At 44.7% G+C, this 26,804-nt stretch overlaps 3 protein-coding genes across 7 annotated transcripts; 2 read left to right on the top strand and 1 right to left on the bottom strand.

Moving 5' to 3' along the window:
• Window positions 1-324: 324 nt before the first annotated feature.
• On the top strand, window positions 325-14,628 carry LOC128444738 (ras association domain-containing protein 8). Of its 4 annotated transcripts, XM_053427365.1 has the most exons (7): window positions 325-680; window positions 4,564-4,779; window positions 6,595-6,796; window positions 8,604-9,403; window positions 9,603-9,800; window positions 10,547-10,685; window positions 12,721-14,628. In XM_053427365.1, the coding sequence occupies exons 3-7, from the start codon at window positions 6,694-6,696 to the stop codon at window positions 12,834-12,836; spliced, it is 1,356 nt and encodes a 451-aa protein (XP_053283340.1). In that variant the 5' UTR covers window positions 325-680; window positions 4,564-4,779; window positions 6,595-6,693; the 3' UTR covers window positions 12,837-14,628. The 4 variants fall into 4 exon arrangements, with proteins under 4 accessions (XP_053283340.1, XP_053283342.1, XP_053283339.1 ...); XM_053427367.1 differs by lacking the exon at window positions 4,564-4,779 and having other exon boundaries at window positions 8,604-9,397; XM_053427364.1 differs by lacking the exon at window positions 4,564-4,779.
• Window positions 14,629-15,814: 1,186 nt separating this feature from the next.
• bhlhe41 (basic helix-loop-helix family, member e41) lies at window positions 15,815-20,357 on the bottom strand. Of its 2 annotated transcripts, none has more exons than XM_053427569.1 (5): window positions 19,291-20,357; window positions 19,125-19,191; window positions 18,891-19,001; window positions 18,676-18,787; window positions 15,815-18,341 (listed from the first exon to the last, which is right to left on the bottom strand). In XM_053427569.1, exons 1-5 carry the CDS (start codon window positions 19,350-19,352, stop codon window positions 17,392-17,394), a joined length of 1,302 nt encoding a protein of 433 aa, XP_053283544.1. In that variant the 5' UTR covers window positions 19,353-20,357; the 3' UTR covers window positions 15,815-17,391. The 2 variants fall into 2 exon arrangements, with proteins under 2 accessions (XP_053283544.1, XP_053283545.1); XM_053427570.1 differs by having other exon boundaries at window positions 18,891-18,998; window positions 19,291-20,353.
• Window positions 19,707-26,804, top strand: sspn (sarcospan (Kras oncogene-associated gene)). The gene is made up of 3 exons (XM_053427571.1): window positions 19,707-21,438; window positions 23,099-23,185; window positions 25,286-26,804. The coding sequence occupies exons 1-3, from the start codon at window positions 21,217-21,219 to the stop codon at window positions 25,643-25,645; spliced, it is 669 nt and encodes a 222-aa protein (XP_053283546.1). The 5' UTR covers window positions 19,707-21,216; the 3' UTR covers window positions 25,646-26,804.

Raw genomic sequence — 26,804 nt, 5'->3', positions numbered from 1 at the left:
CCAGACCATTCAAATCCAGACCATTTACATTAGGGCAATGACCAGTTCACATTGGAGTCTGATCCTGGCCACATTTTAAAAGATAAATGTGAACAGCTACATAAAAAAAAAATCAGATCAGGAGGAAACACACACTTAAGCAGTAAGTCTTTCAGTGTGAACGCAGCTCTGTGTGAGTATCTAATGGAGGGAGGTGTTTTAATGTCCTGGAAGTGTAGGAGTTGTCTTCGGGCTGTAGGTGGCCCCTCGGCCCCTCGGCCCCTCCGCCCCTGTAGAGTGCATTGCAGCTTTAAAACAGTCCACAATGCCTTGCGGTGTCCCACTTCCAAAGCACAGTATTTACCAGAAGGAGTATTGAAACGGGGAGAGAGGGGCAATTTCCGCAGCGACCGCAAAACACCAGCGCGCAGACACCGGACGGACTCAAAGTTTCGGACCATAACACAGCAGTCGGCTGTTTTTCGGTCACGTCCGCAGCCTCGAGTCGTGCGTCGCGTTTTCCGTCGTCCCGCAGCGAAACGTTACTTTGTCGCAGTTGGTCTGAAGTGATTCACCGGGAGACGGTGAGAGGAGAGGAAACGCTCCCACCGCGGATTTGACGTCTTTCACCTCCGGTTTCCCTTCGTGAACTTCTCCCGGGATAAGGAGCCCTTAAGCCGGACCGGCTCTGCGCAGTGGAGGTGAGATAAGAGCGGATATAACGGTTTGGGTATAACGGTGATGGCTGGATGTGGAAGACGCGTCGTATAGTTGTGACGCCGGATAACGGAAACATTTCTGTAGTAGAATAGTTCTCCTGCCTCCGGGAGACCACTACAGCTAATTATCGCCATTTCTCCAACCTCGTCCTCCTCCACAGCAACTCTGAGGCGGTGGTGCCTTTTAATACTAAAACTAACACTGGAAAACACCACTGAGGAAGGTCTTCTAGGATGTTTAGTGGCTAATATAGTTGTGTCCTCATCTGCTACCTGGCTGAATAAAACGATAATTATCGCAATGTAATTGTTTCTCGATAACAATACCCAAAAGTTCAATATACATCGATATATTGCTTGTCGATTGAACTGCAAAGTAAGGAGGTAAAACACATAACTGATCTTCCTCAGGTTTGGAAAAGGTTTCTCTGCCCACCAAGCGTTTGTCATTCTCTGTCCATGAAAAAGAGTCTTTAAACTTGAGAGAAACCACAATTTATCGTGATAATTATCGATATCGATTGATATGAATGTTTCTTATATGTATAACTTTTTGGGCCATATCGCCCAGCCCTATTATTGACCTCACAAAGGCATTGGTTTATTCTGCCTTAAAATAACTTAGTAGGAAAATATTTACTTTAACGTTTAGTTAAATTGTTATTATTCCCCACATAACTGTGTCTCTCCAGATTGAGCCTCTTCTGTAAACACTACAACCTCCCATCTTCTGAAATGTTTATATTTATCATTACTCATGACAGAGTCATTATTTAAAAAAGTCAGCCACAGTTATTTCTACCTATAACTTCTTCTCTAACATACACCAGGTGTAGCAGAACCAACCTGTGGAGAAGCTGCATTCAGTCAAAACACTGTTTTTGTCTTACTGCTTTGTGATCTATGAGGATTGCTTTATTTTGGTAATAGAATCCTGTAATTCAGAGGTCTTTGCTGTGTTTACTCGTGTCAAAGCACGAAGAAGACCAGGCTGCAAACTAAACTTTCACAGACTGGATAAATAGGTTAAAAAAAACAATTTTTCCTCATGAGTCTTCCGTTACAGCTGCTGTTGTTTAAACCATTTTCTCTCTATATAAATGCTTATATTTTGGAGTGTGATTCAGCTACAAATGCTGTTTTACAAACCGCTGGAACATGTAAACTGAAGCCTCGGAGGCCTCTTATTTTTTTGTTGTTGCCCCGCTGTGCCCCAGTGCAGGAGCCTGCTGCCTATGCCCTGCTGGCTCTTCAAAGCTGGATAGAGAGCAGGGAACATGGCAAGGGAACAAAGGCGGCATTATAGCTGGCTGAACGTGCCGTCCAGATGTTCCAGATCCTGCCAGCGCTGACCTCCCAAATAGGGGAATAGGGGAGGCTGCTCCAGCGCCTAATAGTTTAATATCAGCCAGGCAGAGAAAGAGAGAGAGAGAGGGGGAGGTTTGCTTCGGGGCAGGGGCCACTGGAGCGCTCTCGGGAGCTGTGGGTTTTGTGTATAGCGTGACTGGAAGTGGGTTTAATTCCAAACACCCAGCCTACAGATTGGTGCACCAGCAAAACTTAGGAGTTGTAGCTAAAATTCTGCAGAGGTGCTGGCCAATGCTAGCACCTTTTTTGTCAAAATGTTGCGGTTTCTTTGACTCTGTATGTAGTTGGGCTCCCATTCACTGTTCTCAAAAAACCTGAGACGCAAAAAAGGTGAGTTTGAATGGTCTTTCATCCTCTCTGAAATGTACAATACCCCCTTCAACTGCATTTAAGTGCATATTTATCTTTATTGCAGCCATTAGGTCTTGTAAAAGAGAAAACATTAGGAAACTGGGGTTCATCTTTTAAGTTTCTTCAGAACCAGGAGCTTGATCTTGCTCATTTCCTTTATCCAGAATGTTGCATTGAACACACTTTATCTTGGCTTCAGCTCGTTGAAGTGTCACTGTGTAGCTGTTGCATGGTGCATAGCAGAGATCAGAGAGTGGACAGACCCATATAGCTTTCTTATCTCTTAGTCAGGGCCGGTTGCATTCTCACAGCCCAGGAATGCATACCCAGGACGTTATCAGTTTCCACCCTCCAGGATCAAGGCCCATCTCTGGCAGCAGTCTTTCTCTGTCATGTTCTGTTGTGTTTATATTTACAGAGAGTATTGTGTGCGGGCCCGGCTGGCATGTTGACGATGAGGGACTACTTTATCTTGTTCCCACTGTAAGACTTTTAACCAAGGGGCTGTGATCCTTCCAGCGCACCACTGTTACCACCCAAATATACCTGATGACTCAGGGATTAGTCTGGGCCGGTAGCTCCTGATGACAATCTGAAGGAACTGAGTTGCAGGGAAAAAAAGATTTATCCAATTTGTTCCAACCAAGTTACCACCAGGTCCTCCACAGTAAACCAGTGTCTGTCTCTGGCTGCTCACAGAAATCGACTTCACAACAGATCTGTTACCAATTACAGCAGCGTATAAATTGCTAGTAATTACATGTTTCTCTACAGGGAGTGCAATTTGAATTAAAGTTTGGTTAGCAATAGGGAAAGGAGGTTTAAAGACTAACAGACTGCTGTTTCTCCAGTCTTTAAGAAGTATCCCATTGTCTTTAATTAAAAGCAGTGTGGTGGAGTTTTGCATGTCAGAATCGTATAATAGATAAGTGATAATTCTTCATTAGCTAACTGGGTATTCATTCCTTCAAACTCACAATGAGAAAACCTCCGTGCTGCATGAAATGGATGTGTTGTTTTCCCCCTCTAGTGAACAATGGTCAACAAGTCGGCCGGGAACCAGAGGGTAATGGCATCTATTCAGGGTGGCAGTACTTGTGGAACATTAGTGATTGGTGATTTCCTGTGAGATCATTTTTCTCAGTTTTGTTCAGCTACTGCCCCACAGTGAGCTCTCCTGAGTAAAACGCACTCTTGGTTTTGTTTTGTACGTAACGCCCATTTTGTTTTCCCCCATGTTCAGCAAAGTGTTCAACTGCACGATACACTGGCTTTGTTTTTTTAAAGCTCCTACATTAAAGACTCCTCAGTTTGTCTTAGCGGGTGCTGCAGTGCGTTGGTCATGTTGGAGCCCCCACAGTAGCATATGGTAGGTTGTTGTTTACACCAGCAGCCAGTTGAAGTCTTTTCACTGCCAGCTCAGTGGGCTCATGTAGGCCTGGAGAACTGTCCCCAGCAGCCGGGTGTGCAGCGGGCAGGCTCACACACCTCGCTGTTCTGAGGGGGGATGCATCTCGAGTCAACCCCGCTCAACTGACTGAAACAAATGAATGCGGGGGCTGAAAATCACCTCGCGTCGGAGGTTTTTACTGCAGGAAGTTGATCATCTCTCAACTGAGCTTAAGTGGAATTCACAGGAATTTAAGCCCTCCTCTCGCCTCATGAAATGCTCCTCTGGCACAAGACGGGCTGCACAAATCAGGGAGCGGGCATCTCCCCAGGCTGTGGCTTTGACAGGCCAGAGGAATGGAGCTCACAGGGCTCAGGATGGCACTCTGCCCCACGCCACTGTGCCTGTATCATAAGTTAGGTTTTCTGGGTTAGTGTTAATGGATATACAATAAATGTTTTGAGTCTGGGGCCGAGTGAGTGACATTTGTAAATGCTCCCCTGAGTTTTCTCTGAGGAAGAGACCTTGGATAAGCCTGTTTGTTTTGTCTGTGCTGCACATGAAATGTTCTGCTGTGGCTGAGCACTCTCCTTTTTATTGTTTGTGCATTTTGATACAAATTAAAGTTTCATGACCATTCCCAATGCACAGAAATTCATGAAGTGCTCTGTGTTTATCCATTTTGACTCGATGACATTAGTCTTTACAAGTGTTGTAAAACACAGGAAGTATTTATTTTTCGTCTTCCGCCTCCAGAGTATCCAAATGTTCTCTCTGGCTAAATCCCCTGTGCCTGCTCTGCATCAAGACTTCTCATCCCCATTACTGTTTCCTCATCCGCCCAGAAAAAAGGGTTAAACAAAATGGTGACAGGGTTTTGGGTCACTGCAGAAAAATCTGGCTTGGTGTCGTGCCTGAGTGTCTGACTACTTTCCTGTTCCTCTCCATCCTCCATCCTTAACGCCATTTAAGGTCAGTCTGAATGAAGGACAAAAGCACTTTCCAACCAGCTGTGAATACGCCAAGAATAGAGTGATCAAGAGTCTGGCTGCCAAAAAAAGGGACACTTGCAAACTCACAGACTGTACGTACTCGATTGATACAAAATGTGTGCACTTGAAACACATCTGGATAGTGGCAAGAATTCCAACATTTGCTGTCTGACTGTCAAAAGTCAGGATTTGTTCCACCTTTTGCTTTTTGCTCTGTTAATCAGACCAAGTGGTTTTTATGTCAGCTTGGGAACGTAGGACTTGTGATTGACCTTTAAAAAGTAAACGATAAATTGATCTATTCAAAAAATCAACTCAATAACTACAATAATCAATCATGAAAAGAATCGTTAGCGGCAGCTCTGGTGGTCTCTCTCTCTCTCTCTCTCTCTCTCTCTCTCTCTCTCTCTCTCTCTCTCTCTCTCTCTCTCTCTCTCTCTCTATCGCTACAGATGTTACCTCGCAGCGCTGTTAATGTCTTAACCACATTTGGAGAAGCAGTGGGTTGTGGGTAGGACTGTCTGGTGACTTAGAGTGTGGAGAGAACCCGTGGGCCAGGGGAGGTGTAATTAGTGGGGGGTTGGCGAACAAAAGGACCTTTTGACTCGGCGGTGTAGGTGCAGTGAAGGTTAGATCCAAGGAGACTGATACGGATCTGGAGAGATGCCACTCATTCTCTTCCTGTCCTTCGAGAACGTTTCGGAGAATCTGTTGCTTTTAATGGATTTTCGTAAGCTCTCACTGGTTAACCTTCACATTTTAAGGTGTGCTTATTTTATAACAGCTTATATGATGTATTTATCAGCTGTATGCTACTAAACCCGAAAGAAATTGATTCAATCTATTGTCGATGGCATGCTTTTAGGTTTTACCATTTGAAAAACATACAGAGAATGAATGCCATTGAGCTTCTTTTATTATCTAGATTGTGAGTCACACCTGAAAAAGAAAATACAGATGTATTAATCTAGGAATACACTTCAATTACTTGAATCTGAAGTGTTGCATTTGGTACACGTCGCCATTTAACTTGCAGGACAGCGTGAAATGTTTCCAAATTGCTGACATTTTAGCTACGACTGATTAACGCCACTCTTCATCACTCTAAGAACAGTACTTGCCAGTGGCAGTGCAACCTAACTGCTGTTTTGGAGCAGACAGGAGAACGTGATTCCTGAGGAAATTGCAGTTTTATCTGGGTGAAACCAGTCTACTTTAAAGACAAGGTATTGGATCGATACAAAGATATGTGAACTCGCTGATGCCAAATCCAACAGTTTCAATGCTGGCATCGGTATCAGAACATCTCTTGACACTCTCATTCCTTATTTTTTTTTACATTACTTTACATGTTCTGCCTTCTCTGTTTCCCTCTCTCTTCCTGTCCTTGTCTTCCTGCTCTGTCTTCGCTGCCTCTATCTAGTTCTTTATACAAAAGCAGGAACTGGGCTTGGAAATGTGTCTGCGCACACTCATCTTGCACCCCCAACAGACATGTACCTATTCATAGAGAAGAACAAAACAACAGCGTTTTGGCCAGCTGGTCTTGGCAGGCCTGTCTATCCATTCTCAACTGGGCAACCCTCACCTTACCTAAGCTGTTGCTAAAATAGCCTGACTGCATCTTGTAGTTTTTGCTTATTTGACCACTTGTGTTGGCCAGTATAACCAAAAGGCAGAACTGTTTGTACATCTAGGAAGACTTTTATCCTTAAAGCCGACTGAGCATCATAACTCTGGCCGTGAACACATCCTGACTCACCGTTTCCTGTTTTCCCTTTTGTTTCCTCCCCAGTGAAATACCTAGAGCGGTTTCAACTGCCCTGCACCGCTGGAGCCTTCAATAATGTCGGGGCCAACACATCACAACCGGCCACCTCGCTTCTGACCCAACATGGAGCTCAAGGTCTGGGTGGATGGAGTCCAGAGGGTCGTCTGTGGGGTCACTGAGGCAACCACGTGCCAGGAAGTAGTGATCGCTCTGGCCCAGGCTATAGGTTTGAAAAAAAAAAAACACACACACTTAAGATTGAAGCTACCGTTAAACTTTTAACTGCACTAACTTGGTCTTAATGAATTAGGCTACTCCATCATGGGAAATTTCCGGCTTACATACAGAATTCTATATGAATCAATCATCAGAATTCATAAAGGACTCAACTCAACTGCTATTTAAAGAAATTATGCTAGCTGGTTAGCTTTGGGTTTCAAACTGTATCATGAACATATGCGTCCAATGATTGTATAGATCAGATGGAATTGTTATGTAACACATCAGATTTGTGTTCATTGGGAACAGTATTAATTGAACCGAATGATTCTTAATCAAGTGCCACTTGTCACAGAGTGACTACTTTTGTTAAAGAATAGAGATATTGTTTAGTTACAATATGCTGCATTTCAAGCATAGCAGAACAAAATTTCACTCAGTGAATGTGTGCAGTGCAGTGTAGCTCTTTTTACCCAATAATACAACTGAAAGTAGGCCTGGTGATTTATATGTCATTCACATTCATTTTGCATTTCTGCGGAGAAAACTTCCCCAAAGTTCTTCACACTTGGAAAATCCAAACATGCAAAACAATGGAATCATCAACCCACAACTGTCATCTGGGTTTGCAGCTCTCCAAAAAGCCTTTTGTCAAGTGAGAAGAAGTCGTCATGAAGGACATAAAGAAGGAGTCTCCTGCCTACATGTTCAGCTCCTGCTGAGATTCAGTGGATCTAGTCAGAGGCTTTATTGGTTCTCTGATCACCCCCCCCCCCCCTTCCCATATGGTTCCTCCAGGAACGGGGGCACTTGAGCAGACTTTATTGACATCACTTCCCACAAAGCGCGGGGTAGTAGGAGGGAAAGTCTGACTCATCGCTCTGTGTCCTGCCAAACTGAGAATGCAGCACTTCTGAGCTCCGTCCTCTACCGTCACAATATATTAAACCATATACACGATAGTAAGTCAACATTGATCACATTGATTACACATTACTCAAGTGCTCTGTATAGGTTATTAACACTGAATCATATGTGATGTAAAGATGTTTCTCTTAGTGCTCAAGCCACTGAGAAATACTGTTACACCAACCAACCTATAGATCTATCCAGTTCTTATTCTCGTATTGTTTTACTAGTACATTACGTTTTGCTCTCCTCACTTATAAAACTGCTGCAAGCCGTTTTCAGAAACCACAATTTCAACTTTCTAGTGGAAAAACTATGAAACATTACACCAATGGGGATGATGATATTCCTCTGTCTGCTGAATATTTAAGCAGACGGTTGTGTGCCAACCAGAGACTGTATGGACAACATTTCTCCACTTCCTCTCACTATACAGAAACAAAGCCAAAATATCTCATCTTATTTGGAGCCACTCCAAATAAACAGTGTTTGGGGGGTTTTGGTGATACACGCGCTCAAACAGTCGTGAGTCACACTCTGAGCTGTCATCATGATGTTACACCCTGTTTTAATAGCATCAAATAACTATTTCAAATAAGATATACATCAGGGTAATGAGAACTAGTTTAACCAGAAACAATCTCGGCGCAAAGTCTATTTGACGTTTACTTTATACTCTGTTCCATGTCCCATCTCCCAACATGGAGGAGGCCGGATTTATGACGTTGACCTCAAACAGCCACTAGGGGGCGATCAAGACACTGGCTTTTCTTTTGGAAGGGGCCACCATGCCGTCCATCTTCACAGTCTATGTTTCGCACATGTTAGTTATGTAAGCTGGTAGAGTATTATAGCTGTGTTTCTATGTCTTTGACTTTCATAACCATCTATTGTGATGTTTACAGGTCGCACTGGGAGATACACTCTGGTAGAGAAATGGCGGGACTCAGAGCGCCACCTCGCCCCTCATGAGAGCCCTGTGGCCTCTCTGAACACTTGGGGCCAGTATGCTGGGGATGTCCAGCTGATTCTGCACCGCACAGGCCCCTCCCTAACTGAAAGACCCCCCTCTGAAGGGCCCGGTTTCAGGGGACCTGAACGCGGGCTGCACCGGCAGAGCCTCCCTCCCCTAGCAAAGCTTCGTCATCCCAATGACCGCTCCCTCCGGCGCCGCGAACCGCGCCGCAAGTCTCTCACTTTCACCGGTGCACCTAGAGGACTGAGGGAGATACTGAGCGGGGGTCGCATCGGGGAGGCTGAGGCCAAAAGGAGACTTCTCCTTGGAAACAGTGGGAATCAGCACCATGGAGGTACGGCCATCGGGACCGCATCTCCCAGCCTGTGGGCCTGTCGCATGGAAGACTTGGTCAGACTTGTAGGTCTACAAAGAGAGACTCTCAACGTGCTGGAAAAGAAGCTGGAGGCCTATGAGAGTGAGCTGCAGTCCTGGGCTGAAGGGAGAGGGGTGCGTGGTGGAGTGTGCATTGGAGACCTAGGTGCAGGAGGAGGCCTGAAGGAGGAGATCCTGAGGCTGGAGAAGCACCTGAGGAAGACTGAGGTGGAGATGGAGGAGGAGGAGTTTTGGGCCACTGAGCTGCAGATTGAGCTGGAGAGTGAGAGGCAGCTGGAAGAAAGACTGCAGGAGCTCCGAGGACGCCTGCAGGGCTGTGAACACGACATTGAAGAGAAACTGTCAATGGTACAGGTGTGCTATATCTGGGATAAAAACATGTTTTTGTGTTGAAAGATTTGGAAAGGAAAAGTTGAAAGATATAAGCAGCCAAGAAATAAAGAATAGTTGTTTCGTTACTTCATAGTTGCCTAATTATTACCAGATGTTCCAGTCACGTCTGTGTATTGTCAAAGTTCTTCTTTTTCATGAAGTGTTTTTGTTGTTCCATCAGGGTGTGGAGGCCGGTCTGGAGGAGGAGCGGCTGCAGAGGGAGCGGCAGGAGACCCAGTGGGTTAGTGAGGCAGAGGCTCGGGCTCAGGTCCTCAAGGTTAAAACTGAGCTGAAAGCCCAGGAGAGACAGGCTGTGCAGCTGGAGAGTAGCTGCAGAGCCGTGGACAGGTCCCTTGGACAGAGCAGTAAAAAACTGCAGGTGAGCATTTAAACACCTATTTTCACTACCAGAGATTTTCAGCAAACGAGTGCTGCAGGGCGTTACAGAGATGAGACGGATCATCTTTCAAGAAGATGCCTTTAAAGGTTTCATATACACTATTCATTGCCAAGATTGGTTTTGCACAGAGCTTCATAAACACACACAACCAGAAGCAAAACAGATTAAACTCACACTATCTTTAAGAGACCTTACAATAAACAGTCCATCTAGGCAGCTGCTGTGCAGACTAGTCAAATAGATCTATCAAATCACATCTGCAGGTTAATGTTCCTGTTTTGTCTGAGCCTCTGTGTGAGACACTACAGTGGCTAGCACTTTCAGCTGTGTGTAGCCCATAGACTGGTTGTAACATCAATGTGGGCAGGTGACGGATGAGTTCTGAAAGATGTCACAGTGTGGAAAAGGGGTCAATTGAGGGTGTCCACATGTGTGTAATCCCTACATCACTACCATCTTTCTTTATAACGTGAATGTGCACCAGAGCAGCAAACCAAAACAAAGAACATGGCTGCTCATATCACAAACACAGGGCGTGACATCATTCTCTGCTCAGGTCTCCATCACTCTGCTCTAGACCTTCACATGTTGGCTGCTGTATTATATATATATATATATATATATATATATAACCTCAGTTTCTTGTCACCTGTTTCTGTAGAGGTCAGATTCAAGCTGCTATTAATGATTTACAGTTTTCTGAATGACTGATTGTTTCATTGAAGGACATGCATCATGATCTGGAGCAACTGACCAAGGAGCTGAGGCAAGTTAACCTGCAGCAGTTCATCAAGCAGACAGGCACCAAAGTCACGGTGCTGCCAGCCGAGCCCAGCGAGGAGGATAGTAACCACATCACTCTTGGTATGCATGATGACGATTTTTTTATTCTCAAAAACCACGCACATAAAAACCTTGCATGTGATACAAATTTGCCCTGTGTGCACACGTGGTTCTTTAAGCAGGAGGCTATGATGAGCACAAGTTCAACCATCCCTGTGTGATCGCAACTACAGAACTCTCGCTCAGCAACTCGACTTTTCAGACTTTGGATGAGGAGACAGGGACTTACAGCTCATTTGATCGGTCACTTTCGACATCCTGAGAGACTAAGATGCAATTTTTAATAATCATATTGACAGTTGCACTTCTATTTTTGGATTCTTTAAATGTACGTTATGGATATTTGGAATGTCTGAATGGCTTTGGCCGCCGTTCATCGAGGTGACAAATAGCTCACTTTCAATTAAATGGCAGTTTGACTGTGCATTAGTGAAATAATGAGTTTCCATCTAGAAACGTGTTATTTTTCTACCTAATGTCTTGATAGACTGCTGAGAGGAAATGACTTAGCTGTGTGTGTGTGTGTGTGTGTGTGTGTGTGTGTGTGTGTGTGTGTGTGTGTGTGTGTGTGTGTGTGTGTGTGTGTGTGTGTGTGTGTGTGTGTGTGTGTGTGTGTGTGTGTGTGTGTGTGTGTGTGTGTGTGTGTGTGTGTGTGTGTGTGTGTGTGTGTGTGTGTGTGTGTGTGTGAGTGAAAGAGAGAGAGCAAGAGATTGTGATGATAAAGTGAGGAGGGGGCAATGAAGTATTATATTAGTTTTTACCCACTCCAGTGTCAGTTATAGTCTCCATGCCAACAGCTGCCAGGATACAGGCGGACCTGGCGTCATTCCTTCACTGTTCTCTCTCCTCCTGACTCCGCCCATCACACTGTGCCTCTGTCACATGCTTCTGTGATGGCATTATAGGACCAAAGCTCTGTCGTCCCACAGGAGACCAGCACAGAGCAGTCACAATGCAACAGGGGCTCACCACATTAAATTGACTAGCTGCTTATATAGTTTAAGGGGAAATTAGAGTGCATTATGTGAGGTAACAAGGGACGTAACCACCAATTTGTCAAATTAAGCCCTCCGGGCAAAGAGGTGCATATCCACTCTTGCAAAGCAAAGTTTATAGTCTGAAAAAGAAATACACAAACTTACAAATAAATGTGCACGCAAAGAAATAAATGTACAAATCCAAATGTACAAGCACAGGCCTCAGGTTTAAGCTCTTCTATAGAGCACTAATGAATTATTTAGTATTCTGCATTCCCTCTGCATTAATGAGCAAGTAAATGCAGTGTATGGGATTTCATGTTTGACTTAAACTTGATTGAACAATTTATATCCACTGTAGTCGTAAATTAACTGGGTGGCTGTGTGAAACAGTGGGAGGTAACCTGATTAGATTTTTGGCTCAAATCCTTAACACAACAGTTAACAGTCTTTATCAAACTTAAATATTTGACCTCTCCCAAGAGATTTTCTTTCTGCGTGACACGCACTCCATAGTTGGATTATCAAACTTCATGGTAATGGTTTCCAATTAGGAAAAGTAATGAGTTGAGTGTTCATGTCCTTCTAGTAACCTTCTTCTTCATGTGTGTCAAATCTTTTGTGCTGGGCCATAAACCCCTTGCATCTGCTGATTCACTGCACGGCTCAGCAGTGGCCCCTGGTGGCAAATATATCACATAGCACAAACTTGAAATCTATTTTGTTATCAGGGTTATTGTTATTGGCACTTTTTAGGGATGTCAATAAACGGGACACATTTAAAAACAATGTAATTTTATAAAGAAATTCAACAAAAATCTGAGAAAATCACAGGGAAAATATGTTTTCCTCAAGGCTTATTTTTGACCGTAGGTGTGAATATGTCACTGGTTGTATGTCTCCTTTGTTAAACCAACTTTTTAGGTTGTGCCACAATTCTTGCTCAGTGCCAGTTGGGCTTTGCTCCAGCTCCCGTGTGACCCTCAAAGTGATAAGCGTAGACAATTGATGGATGGATGGACTTACATTCAGTGCATTGTTTTAAATTAATTGTCTGTTGTTCTCTCATTAAAATACAGTTCCCCTCACTGGCTCTCTGAAGCGCCCTGGGTCGACCCACACGATGTCTGGTCACCTACGGGTCCTCCACAACCCGCTCACGTCTGGCCTGAACCCGGAGGGGATCTATGTGTGAGGCTGCTCTGATTGGAAGGAAATGCATCTTGTTTCCCTTCCAGAGCACCCACCCCCCCATCCCCCGCGCCCAAGCCCCCGAACCCATCAATGCGTGGAAGTCGTATAGTACAGGATACCTCAGTAGCACACTACTATGCACTGTTGTTTCAATCACCTGGAGGCAGCCGTGACTGTAAAGACTCCGATAGCGGAGGAATGATGTCGATCACGGAATGGAAGTCATTTAGCACTTAGTGATGAGCCGTCAGAAGTTAGAGCATGAAGAATAAAAATGTTCAGACGTCTCTGAACATGTCAGGACTTTCTAAACATCAGGCTGATGTGGACTTTATTCATGGACATATCCACTCAAAGTACTTTTACTCTCACTTTAGTACCTGCTGAATGATTTGTAATGTTTTCTCACGAGCATCATGATTGAGAACTGTTGCCTTTTGAACAATATTCTTGGTATGTGAATCTATGAACTCTATATCTTTGAAATCATGTTATCTCTGCAGTAAAATGCATTTGACCTGGGTCTTATATAAGTAAAGAGAACTCCTCCTGTGTCTGTAGATGTCTAGATCTGATCGTTTTGCATATGAGAATCTATCCCTGTAGCTCGGACTGTCTGTTCATGTTTAAACTATGCACAAATAGTTAATAGTTTTGTTACTGAAGAATGTTCCCGTCTGTGTGTACCAAAATGATCACTTACTGTAAATGTTTTCTTACTTTCTATCATTATTAAGTGAATGATTATATATTTTATTACGAAGCAGAATGCAGTGCCCTCAATCCCGCATTATGCACAAGCTGCATAATGAAGCAGTATTAATTATCCTTTTGAGCTGTTTTTTTTCTTTTCTTGTCGTTACACAGATTATGTTTTGCCAAATGTATTGTGCTTGTTTTTTCCGTGTGAGGATTGGTGGCCAAAGATTAGCAGGTCTTGTTGCATGATTGTCATGTTATTATAGCCATACGAGGACGTGCAGAGCAGCCACAGTGTAATAAATCCGCGTGGTGAATCTAAAATCGCAGGCATGTAATAATAACACAACGGATCGCTACAGTTACAGTGTGTGTGTGTGTGTATGGAGCCAGAGTAGCCAAGATTAGACACCCCTCTTAGGTTGTAGTTCAGCTACTAATCACATCAAAGTGCCTTATATTCTCAGTAGGTGTATTGAAGAGTTATACAGTAGAGCTTTAGCGGAGACATTGAAGTAACGCTCGTAGTCAGTTAAGCTAAAAAATGTTCGATAGTTGCATTAGTGCCACGTCGCCGCACAGACGATAGAGGAGAATTATAGTGACCTTGTGTCTGTCAGTATTCTGTAAAGATGTCAATGGAAAGAACATAAATGAGAGTACTTTCCACTTTGATACTGTATTACCATTTCCTGTCGTTGGGATCAGCGTTGTCCACCAGGAGTAACAAAAGTTGACGTGAAAGCGAGGGGAGAGAAAAAAAATAAAACCTTTGTCTCTACTTCTCAGTTGAAGGAGAGACACATTTTAAGATTCTTATCCACGATAGTCTATATTTTCAGGTGGATGTGACCCTTTAAGAAACCACTTGTGTGCATTTTTTCCACCGAGGGGGATGAGACATACGTAGCCGTGTTCGCTGTTTACAACTGTATATGTTCAAGAGAACTCTTAAAAGATGTTGACTGTACATAACCTGTTTTTATTTTTTTTCCTGCCTTAATATACTGCAACATGTTGACAGATGTACGGCTGTGTCTGGCTGCTGATATGACTTGGATTGCATGTTTCAATAAACCATCTGACAGATATTATATGTGTCACAAATGGTGTCAACAATTCACTGAGTGTTGGGCTCGTAGGTGTAAATTTGGAATTAATTACCTCCACCCAGGAGATTTATGTTTTTCATTTAGTTGTATTTATTATTTAGCAGGATTATGCCAAAACTACTCAACTGATTTCCGTGAAATTCTGAGGAGAGGTGGGGTACGCCCTCAGCAGCAGTCCATTCAAAATAATTCAGAGAATGATTTATGAATCTTGGTGAACGCTACTAGGTAAGGGACTGATATTTAAGATTGTGTGCAATTCAGTCCAGATTCAAATAATAATCTGGATCAAATTAATTTCAAAGTGGTTTCATAAAGGAACTGTCAGGCCCTAGTGGAGGTATAAACTCTACTGAGTGCCATGATCTCCAAACCTTTCACCAGTAGATGGAGACATTTGCTCAGTAATGGAAGAGGCAAGGGACTCAACATGGCTGGGAGAGAGTGAGAGGAAAACCACTTTTTGAAGAAGAATATTGTCGCGGTATAAAACAGATATTCAAGCAGTAAGTTAACCTTACTTCATATGAGGTTTATAGGAGGATGGTTTCTAGTAAATTAAAGACAAAAACTACACTTGTTGAAGTTTTCAGAGCTCTGGGGGAATAACTTGAGCTCAGAAAGAAAACTTGATTTTTAAAAGTTTGTGGGAACAGGGCCTTGCTCCATCACTACACTGGGAATTAACTGGAAAACGGGCTGCACCTTAAGGCAGCATGCACACTCCTCGCAAGCTTTGAAAGACGTAAACTGGGACTCATTTTGCACGTCTCTAATATCACCACGAAGGCGAGATGTCATTATTCATGAGGATTAAAATAATATTGCAGTTTGTGACAGTTTAATGGGGACAACAAAAGAGTGGATTTGAGTCTGCCTGAAGGTTCTGACTGGTTTGGAGGAGGCCTCTTGTTTTTCATCATGAGGGTAATCTGACTTCATCATCCTTTTATCACATGACATTTGCTAAAAGCCGTGGCTTACTGTACATTCCTCCTCTGTGACCTGTCAGCTGATTAAGTGTTGCATTTCATCTATTTGACTTCCAGGAATGTTTTTCTGTGAATACTGTACTTCTGCTTTTGGCAAGAAAACAGTGAGCTGACCCCCGTCACCTAAAAGTAGCATATAAAGTCCAAACTGTGTGTTAAACAAGAAGAGGCCTGCAGAGTTTGCTTTTGATGTTTATTTTACAACTTATCAGCAATAATTTAGAACAGCATATGTGTAAAGCATTAACGAAATGTGCAACAGTTGCTCAGTTATATATCTTTTCTTTTTTTTTTAATCCATAGACTTCTACAACATTGACATAGACATGTATACTTTATGGTATATCCACACAAAAAAATAACTATTTACAGACGCACATGCCACTTCATAGAACAGTTGATAACAGATTTGAGGCAAAAACAGCTAAAGAAAACTACAAAAGCAACGTCATGTATTGAAAATAGCATGAAAATCATCTGTTCATTCTGTCACGTGTGGAAAAAAAAAGCTGATGACACAACAACTGCAGGAATTAATCTCTTAGAAAATAGACTGAGATAAAGTTAAAGTTCTTAAGACAGTGAGAATCATGGCTGAGGGTCACAGGACCACAGCTTCTCTCCTGTCTTAGTCAAATATATGAAGAGAGGTTTTACAGAGTGGTGGCATACAACACAGAGGATGGAGACGCCTGGCGTGTGATGGGCTTCTCACGTCGGATCATCATTCGAGTCGTGTTTTATTAAAAAAAATCTATTTACTTCAAGAAATCATCACAAAGCATCTGGTCACTCTGCTCCCTCTTTTCAAATCGAAATTATGATTATTTTTTTGTATTTTTTATTTCAAGACAACTCACACAATGAAAATGTTCAAAGAGAAATACAGTGATTGACTTTGAGAAGGATGAGCTGACGTTCGGGTGGGGGGGGGGGGGGTCAAAGCGGGGGAAAAGTGCACTTTACATCTCAAAGAGTAAAGATCATCTTACATTCAATATCATTGATGCCTAAGGTACTACATCCTACAATGTTTCCTGGAGGTCACAGGTCACTGCACCTCTGGGCAGAAATGCCTCAGTCAGGGGATTTACAACATGTTGCTCTTTTATGATCGTTTTGTTTTCTTTAAAGAAAAGATAACCAGAATATCCAGCACCTCTCCATTAATCTCATTATTATCAATATGCAACTGTTAAAGTATATCTGTGTGTGTTGTGTTCCACTAAGAATATCCCCGTGCAAACTTTGGGATGAGGTCCTGTCAGCTTCCCGGGGCACTTCTTTATTTCATAGGCCCGTTTAGTGCACATTTACACGTGAATGAATCACACCGTATTCCAGGTAGTAATATTTACAGTCAAGAGTCAGCCAGGCTCTTAATAACCTTGGCAGAGGTCAGTCGTAACTTCATACATCCAAAAAAAGACTCGCTGATTGGGAGACTGCGCTGCGCACTGTCCAAGTATTCAAAGTTTTGGCACCAATGCTGCCATTTCAAAATATTTTTTATGAAAGAGGATAAAAAACTAACTCCAGCACAACACAGTCGTGTACTAGTGTCAATCATTGTCGATGATCATTCTAACATGTGTGCAAAAGGCACGCGCCGTCACAACTGTCCCCTTCTCCAACATCTTGGACACGAGGAACTCTTCAGTGAGACCTCGTTTTTTTTAAAGTACCCAAATTCATTCGTTTTTACGGAATACATACATTTCTCAGCAGGACGCACAGAGGTAACACGGACAGATTAGCTCATCGGACACGCGGGGAACTGATCACGAGTGCTGCTCTTGTTCTCCTGGAACGCGTCACCTGCGTCACCCTCCCCGTCGTCACTGGCGAGACTCTCCTCACGCTCGTCAGGTGAGCTCGCCTCAGTCTCGTGGGACTCCTCTCCGTCCGGGGAGAGGCAGTCCTTGGACTGATCAGAGCCGCCAAAGTGCGCAGACAAGCCGGGAAACGCGGCTGCAGCAGCCGCCGCCGCAGCGGCTGACGCGTGTGCAGGGTAAAGCCAGGGGAATGGGGACGCAAGAGCGGCCGCTGCTGCTGCTGGGTACATGTACTTTTCAATGTTGCTTTTGTCGAACAAAGGCATGTAAGAGGCCGCGGCCGAGGGGTTGATGAAGTAAAAAGGCATACAGATTGGTGTCTGCTGTCCCACACTGCTTATTCCCATCAGAGAGTTCATTAGCGCCAGGTCAGGCCTGGAGGCGTCTGCGCCCCCTAGCCCGCTCCCAGACCAGCTCATCTTTGGCTTCTTGGCAGCGTGCTCGTCTCCAAACTCTTGCTTGATCTTCACAGCCTTTGGCCCCTGCCCCTTGTTGCGCGCACAGTCTTTATCTTTGCCTTCGCTCTTCTCTGCCTCGCCCCCGTATCCACTATCCGTGTCTGTGTCATTCTCGTTAAGCTCCCCGCCCTGGGTCCTCTGGATGACCGGGACGCAGTTGGCTTGGCTGTCGGCTTTCGGCCCCTCCTGTGCGTCCCCGGCTGGGAGCTGGTGCTGGAGCAGCGGCGCGCCGGGCTGGACCTGCGCCAGCACCTTGTGAAGGTGGCCGATGAGCTGCGCGCACCTCTGCTCCCGCGCCGTCCAGTTCTCAAACTGACTCAGGTACTGCAGGACCTCCTTGGCACAGGCCTGGAACCCGGAGTGGAACGCGTCCAGGTCCGCGTGAATGGAAGATTTCATCGACCGGTCCCCTGCGAGACACGCAGTTCAGAGATTAACAGAGCACTATTCTGTAAAGTGGAGCTCATCAGAAGTCAATGACGAGACGAGGCGGACGTGTGTCAACAGCACGTCTGCCTGTCTGCATACTAACAAGTAAACACGTCCTCGATCAACTGCGTAAATCTAAGGAGTTTTGTCCAAAAAAAATGATATTTGCATAATGCATTTACATTCTCTATGATTTCAAACACTTTACATGGATTCATAGATTTAAATTTAATCTCACAACTTTGTTCATGCGACCCGAGAAACCCACGCAACCGCTTCTCTTACATCACAATTGTCAATAAGTGTTTCTCTTACCATTCTGCAAAGCGATGATCTTCTGGTGCTGCTGCTCGGTCACAGCAGTCAGTGCGTTTAAGTGTTTCAGTGTTAACTCCAGGACAACTGCTTTCTCCAGGTGCCCGAGCGTCTGTGGAGGGAAACAAAACATGCAGCTGTGTGTTCACCATGATTTCTTGTTATAACGGAACAGGATCTGCGCAAGGTCGTGTAAAAAAGTTTGGTGAGCTCACCGACAGCTTCAGATGCTCGGGTAACAAATCCTTCAGCTGCCCGATACATTCGTTGATTCGGTCTCTCCTCTTCTTCTCTATCAACCGGTGTGGTAACTTGTACGCGTCCTGCTGGGGGAAAACACAACCGGTTACTGCTTTATGGCAGAAATATTAAAGCCAAAAGTTATTGTATGCGACAAGCGGATTGTGCGTAAAAAATAAGGGGAAAAAAGTGGATTTGAGGATTCTCACCTTCCCTCCATCCTCTCGTTTTATTCCTCTTTTGGATTTGCACATGTAGATAGAGGGGTAGTCCACCCTGAATAAAGAGCAAAGTGTCCCGTTATTCTCCGCACCGCCATCACAGTTTACCAGAGGTAGTTTGACAAGAGTTTTTGCCCAAAAAAGCGACACTCACCCCAAGAAGTCTGCGTGCTCCATGAACTGTCTGTCCTGTAAATGCGGTATTCTTTCATCCATCACTTCTCTGCTGCTGCTGCTAATGCTGCTGCTGCTGCTGTTTATCCTTCCCGAGCTTCTTCTCCCTCTTCTGCAGGGAACGGATTTGTCCACACACGGGCGGCTGCGGGGGCGACAGATGCACAGTGCGTGTCCTCCGGTGGAGCTGCTTCCTCAGACTGATCTGTCTATGGTTCCCTGAGCTGCCACTTTGCAAAGCCGACAGTGCTTGTGGTTAGAGCGCACGCGCGCCTCCGGTGGGGAACAGCTTCCGACTCACGTGTAGCCTGCACCAGCACAAAGTCCGGTAATTAGAGCTTTCTCTGTGTTGCCGCCGCTGTTCCTATAGCGATGTCGTCCGAGCCACGCTGACCTGCTGGGGGGAAACGTGATTCGTGCGCGGAACGTGGCACAAGGCGCACAGGCGTGAAGAGGAGCCGAGAAGGAAGATCAGGCTCACGACAGGTTTAATGCTGAGCAGTGTCAGTGTCCTCAAACTTTGCAGGAGTGGCACGTGGTGTGAGGGCTGATGATGAGGAATTATCCGGAGTGGAGTCCACGGGGTTAAATGTCCACGTCTCTTAAATGGTGCACCCCCCCCGCCATTTTAACATCAGATCTATTTTGGTTTGGCAATAAAAATTCAACTTTCAACATCCTAATCTTTCCAAACCACCAAAACAATCCCCCTTTCTAACGCCTTTGGTGAAAACACGGGGATTAACGGGAAGTAAACACCGCGCGTAAACACGGCGCGACCTCTTCCCAAGGTGTGTGAGTGTGCGCGCCCCTGTGAATGTGTGTGTGTGTGTGTGTGTGTGTGTGTGTGTTGTTGCCCGGAGCAGGGAAGGTTTACCCACTCAGAGCTGCGTTGTCAGTAACCATGGCTCCGGCCCAGCTGTGTGCGCCAACACGTGCCTCTCGCCTCTTTATTAATCTCAGCATGTGCGCTGCTCTCCCACCTTCATCTCGATGTCTCTGTCTAACTATGGGGAAATGACGGTGATCGTAATATTAATGGTGATTATAATTATTTCTAATGGAAGGTTTAATGACTTTGGCCGATTTTTCAGATCCACTAAAATAATCTGAGCCGATTCACCCCCCAAAATAACCCAGAGTCACTGGTTTGGTGATGTTTTTTTTTACTGTTCTCACTAATGACACAAGTCAGCAGGGTCTGGATCTGTGAATATACACATTACCAGTGATTTATCAACCTCTCCGGGAAGTTAATCTGATATTAAGTGACACCTGTTACCCTCCTCGGAACATTAAACTGTTCAAAAACAACCAAATCCGAGCCCCTGTAATGCCCTCACATGCCTTATGATCACATTACTTCTCCCTGTGAGTCATGTGACTCTTGTCGGGCTGGCAGCGTATGGCTCTCTTGTGTAACAGTGCTGACAAAGAGGGATCCAATCACTCCTGATCTCAAATGAAGTGTGACCTCCTCTGCACTGGCTTTTCATTAACTCGTACCTGCTGATGTGGCCCTGCACTTTCCCTTTCTCGTGTTTAATGTAACTACAAGAGAAACCCTCTCGCTGCCGCACGTTGGAGTACCCCTTTGTGTCTTCCTCCCCCCCACGCCTCCTTCCCCTCTCTTGCTTTCCTCCACAGTATGCCGCCTGCTCTATATGTGGCACTAGGGCGGCTCTAGGAATCCAGTCCAAATGTTTTCCATATTAGTTCAGAGCCTTCTCTGTTTCCAAATAGCAACCGGGCTGCGGGCTTTTGGTGAGAGGAGGCCTCAGCAGGGAGGGGACGGGGCAGGAGGCAGTCGGCAGGCAGACAGGCAGGCTCATCCACCCTAAACACTGCAATAGTTCAAGTTGAGAGGGACAGAGGGGGGAAAGGGAGTGAGAAGACAGGAGGAGAAATGGGGCAGAAAGGTTCCACAGAGAAGACGGAGGCCAAGAAGAGGAGAGATGGAAGTCCAGAGCCAGGACAAAGCAAAAGGTGCAGAGGCTGCTGCTTCCCGCTGCTCGTCGCCCTGCTCCAGCTGCTGCTGGGGGTGGCTGTCGCAGTCGTGGCCTTCCTCATGTCGGCCATCAGCCCCTCGCTCCTGACCCGGGAGACCCCACACTGGGCGGGGATCATCGTAAGCTCCGTCCTCACGCTCTAACATCAGCCTCTGCATGCACACGTTTGCATGGATACTTCTCTCCACACTGCATTTCAACACCGGCCCAGACCCTCCTCTCACAGTCACTGCTGTTGTCATGTTCTGATAAATCTCATCTGTCACATTCGTCTGACTGCCCACACCTGGATCTCCACTCTGTCTCCGGGGTCCTGCCTGAGCCTCCTGGTGCTTCTGCTGCATGTCCGGTGAATCCTCAACATCTGGGCGGATGAAACAAGCCAGCCAATCCCAGAATGCCCTGTTCTGGCTTGACCTTTGATCAACTAGTATCTAAACACCTTGTTGTTACTTGCAAATGTGCTGCTGTGCTTACTCACATGTCGTCATCACTGTCAGTACACTCAGATAAATTAACCACACGTTTTACCTACGTTATTATAAGGTTTGACTTTGACGAGGTACGCTCTAATTCCCTTTATCTGTAACTGCAACAATGATATTTTTGATTCAGCAGGATGGGAAAGGCAACATTTTTCTTAAAAGTCTAAAAAACTTTAAAAAAAATTATTAATGTGAAATCAGGTTTGGAGTTTTTGTTTAGGTTGATGCACTGAGTGATACTGAAATCAGTTTAACTGTTAAATCTCAGTAGTTGAATGTAACAGCTGAACAGGGTTATTGCTGGAAGCAGCTGAACTTTTAACGATACACTAGGTCGAAATCTCCGTCAATGTCAGAGGTAATGTAAGTGTGGAGGGGGGGGGGGGGGTGTAAGTTTCATTCGATTTGAAATTTAATTTAAAACAACAGAAAGTTGAAGTGCGCTGACAGATCGCATGTCATACATTAAAAACAAATGAAGTGTAATTTTAAGTCTTCAAATGTCAGTTTCAGTCGAAGCTGTAGAGGCGAATCTTTCCGTTGACAACAAGTGAACAATGATTAACTGTCTCTGATAAACAACAAGTGACGTTCCAGTCTTATTTTGAATCATGAAACAAGTAAAACATCATAATTCTGAATTAGATTTAAAATCACATTTCAGAGTTAAAAATAGAAGAAGAAAAAAAACCCCGTGGTGTTCCTGTGTGTGGCTCCTCGCCTGTCACAGATGCAATTTCCTCTGTCGAAAAACATCCCTAGACACTAACATCCCGAGTCCGAGGCTCACGAGATCCAGCCCACTGAAAAACACTGAGGTCATCAGGAACTTTCCACAGAACCCTGAACACTTACAAACCTGGGAAAAACATTTAAATAAGATGCTGAACGTTGGTCACAAGACTCCAATTGCACTGAAGAGACAGAGTGTGAGTGTGTCTGAGAGAGAGAGAGAGAGAGAGAGAGAGAGAGAGAGAGAGAGAGAGAGAGCAATGTAATCAGATGACAGCTTTCTGCTGAATCATGCAATATTAAGAGGAAAACGTGGCCACGAGAGGTTTTCTTCAACAAACATCCTGTTTCTATAGCAAGAATGCAAACCTGTATATCACATCTACAGCAACACGGTGCAGAATATATAAATAATATCATCCATCAGAGCTCAGGCACAGAATTGAATGGGGTTGATCACATTCCTTTGGATCGTGAGAGGCCACAAAATGACTCAGAACTGTTCCACTAAGAGTGGATCTAACCAGACTATGCTGAATGTTGTCTGCTGTTGTTGTTGCAGCTCTTTTTCGTCTCCATCGTGGGCTTCGTCCTCTGCTGTATCACCTACGTCCCCGACGAGAGGACGTCTCTGCAGTTCATTGTCAAGGTGATTCACAATCGCACATCCTCGCACACCCTCTGCAAACAAATGAAAGTAGGTGGGATATGTGATCGAGTGTCACGTACGCAGTCAAACCAGGTTCCTTGAGGATGCACAACAGGACTCTTTGTAACCGGATCAGTGTATTTTTCCATTTTCCTCGGTGACCTTCGCAGGAACAATGTTTTACTCAGTAACGCTGTTGTTGTTAGATCTCTGTTTTCTGAGAACTGCCACTGTCTGAGGCGTGGAGTAAGAGAGAGAGAGAGAGAGAGAGAGAGAGAGGGAGGCATTCAACTGCATTCCTGTTTAACGGAGCTCTGCAGGGATTCCTATGAGTGGATTAGTGCATTGATTAATGCGACCGGATTGTACGGCTTAATTAGCTATACAATATATGCAGTTGGAATTTCAAGGCAATTAAAATCAGTCCACCATTGTTTGCCGCTGAGAAGAAGGTCGCTGGAAGCAGCATCCTCCCGTTTCTCTCCTCCTGTGTGGCTGTTGTGTGCATACTGGGTTCAAATATGTACACAGACTGTTTCAAAACAACTCAGACGCATTGTCTAGAAAGATTTACTGAACGGTATGAGCACAGAGAAAATGGTAAACTCTCTGAATCACAAAAATTACATTTGAATGTACATCCTCAAGTTGTTTGAAATTAGGGATGTTTGAAAAAATTAAGGGATAAATAACATATATCCAACACTTTCTTTCCCTGTAACTGATAAGATATATTGTATATATATATATATATACAGAGAGAGAGAGAGAGAGATTTTCAGAAGTAGAACCTATAATTCTGATGTTCTAGTGATTCTATTCTATTCTATTACTTATTCTTACATACACTATATAGAAACATTAATATTTAGTTTTTCCTGGAGCAGTTTTGTTCAACTAAATCTTGTGCTGTATGATTTTTGTTGACTAAAATTTACCTTTAATGTTTGTGGTCTTATGTGTTTTCACTGACATTGTTGTATCAGCATCTAAGTCTTATAAATGTATAAACCAGAGTAGCTGCAGTCAGTCCACCATGTGTCTCAAAACAACTGAGCTTTACTGTGTTTTTGTGATTGACTCAAAGAGCTGAATGAAACCAGGGCTTTAAGATTGCATGGCTTTACAGTCGGACCGTTAATTTCAGTTGCCCTCGGCTCAACGTTATCAAGAGGGGAGATACAAGTGGAGTTAGTAGCAAATGTGCTATAAGTAGAGATATTCCTGAAGTTAAGGGTTACTGTTGTGGCAGATACGGATCCTGGCTCTCCGGTATCCCCGATCAGCCTGCCCTGCATTGTGTCCAGACACTCAGTTTGTCAAATGGGAGCCCTGTGAGTTCCTAAGTGCTCACTAAAAAAGTGCTGCAGTGTGCAAACACGGACTGTCAACCACAATATGAATGTTGATGCCTTTCGCTTTCTTCCCGCTTCGGTGTTTCATTTCCACTTAGTGAATCACATTATGCTTTACAGCACTTGTTGAGGCGCTCGCTGTACATACGTCTCCCTGTAACCAATTATAGCCCAGATCTCACAGCTGCTCCCAAATGAACATAAATTCCGTCTCAAAGCGTGTGCGGCTCATCACTTGCATAATTCCATAAGCATAACAGAGAGCAAAATACACCAGCGAATGAGCGCCGCCGCTGTGTAAGTCCTGGATTAAGATGAAGGTTTAGTGTTATTGAGATTGTGCAATTGCATAAACAACACAAAGCCTCCATCACATTTTACAACTGTATTTTTAGACTCGCTCTGAGGCTACACACACACTCACGCAGGATGTGCACGGAGGTCGGAAGCCGCTGGAGCTGCAGGGCCTGTCTTTGTCTTACTTGTGCTGTGTCGGCTGCGTGCTAGAAGTTGGGCTCCTGCTCTGATGGTCAGACCTTGCCCTGTGGTATTGTGGGTAATCTCTTTGAAATGAAGTTGCCATAGGCACTGAGCCGTGCACGTCGGTTTCTAAGCTACAGTTTTGGCTCTCTGGGTTGATCACGAGACAACAGGCTGGGGCAGGAGTCAGATTTCTAGGATAAAAAGGAGGTTTTTTTTTAAGCTTTCAAGGTTAAATGCACGACCTCATTCTCCCCCTCCACAGCTCCTCTACTTTATCCTGTGTGTCATCGGCCTGGTCATTTCCGTGCTGGTTATAGCGTTCGCTGGGCACCACTACTCACTGACCAGTAGCCTCAGCTGCGAGCAGGTGGAAGGGGACTGCGTGTGCACCCTGGACCGAGACGACCCAATCGCCCGCACCTTCGTCTACGAGGCCGCCGGCGACTGTGAGGCGATCAGCGGGACGCTCACGCTCTACTTCCTGATCCAGATCATGCTGAACGTGGCCCAAGCGCTCGTCTGTGCCGTCGGGGCCTTCATCATGTGGAAGGACCGGTACCAGGTGTTCTTCGCCGGGCTTCAGATCGCCGCCCCCTCCACTCAGCACTGGCAGAGGGTTTAATGTGATGAGGACAGGGTAGATGGGCTGAGTCTAATCAGCCGGTTCAGGATGGAGGGAATCTGCTTCTGGTGTGTGTGTTTACTTTGATCAGTTTATATCAACCTTGAATGGCTTTTTGCACAGATTTTGTATAAGTAAGATTTTTCACTTCCAGCTGCTGATGTTATAAAATTGTATAGTATGAAAAGAAGAAGATCTAGTATCATGGAAAAAGTTAAAGTGATTATCTGTGTTCCAGCACGATAATGAACTCTTCACAATGTTTCTAATTATGTTGATGTTGATCTTGAGACATATGATTTATATATAATTACAGAACGAGACAACACATGTATTTGTTTTGCACTTAACTCTCAAAATATATCGGCAAAAATGTCCTTTGGTTTGAGTGACATTGTTTTAATGATCCGAATTAGCTGCTTCAATGATTGAAACAACAAATGGTGGTTTGCAAATACACAAAGATGCAGCCTCAAGCTTTATTAGTTCATTGCTTTAAAACACTGGAGATTAAACTCTGTATTGCGACTCACTTCCATGTTGTTTATCACAAAAAGAGCACAAATTCCACAAATAACCATTTTTATTAAGTTTGCCACCGTGCTCACAGAGATCCAAAACCCAGACAGCTCAGTTAGACACAGTGAGAACTGATCCTGACAGACTCTCTGCTCCGTGACACTGGATCCGGACTGAGCCGGGCTGTGGCTCGTGAAGGCGGATGCCAGGCCGGGAGCCAGCAGTGACTCAAAACAGCCTGTAGGAGTCAAAAGACTGCAGCCACAAAGGGAGGAGGGGGGAGGGGAGTGCTGGGGTGAGGTGAGGGGGGACTCAGACAGGCAGCTGGACCCAACTATGTTCTCTGTGTGTTTACAGCATTTTCACATGTTGGGACGAGCACAAAAAGAATGAAACAAGCACAGAAGTTTAGGGACTGGAGGCCTCAACGTGACTCAGTCTCCTCTGCAGATTCAGAGGAGTGTAATCCCTGTGCAGTTTTGAATCTAATTTGTCAGTGATGAAAAAAGTTTGACTGACTGTTTTATTTCTCGGAGAAGCCAGAAAACAGCGTACTGTCTGGGAATAAAGAATCCAGGATGTGCATTGCAAGCTGTCAAACGTTTTGTGGTTACAAATACAAATCTTTGATTCAGCTAAA

This window comes from Pleuronectes platessa, chromosome 7, assembly GCF_947347685.1.
Source record: "Pleuronectes platessa chromosome 7, fPlePla1.1, whole genome shotgun sequence".
Classification (NCBI taxonomy): domain Eukaryota; kingdom Metazoa; phylum Chordata; class Actinopteri; order Pleuronectiformes; family Pleuronectidae; genus Pleuronectes; species Pleuronectes platessa.
This window is presented reverse-complemented; position numbering and strand designations above follow the sequence as displayed.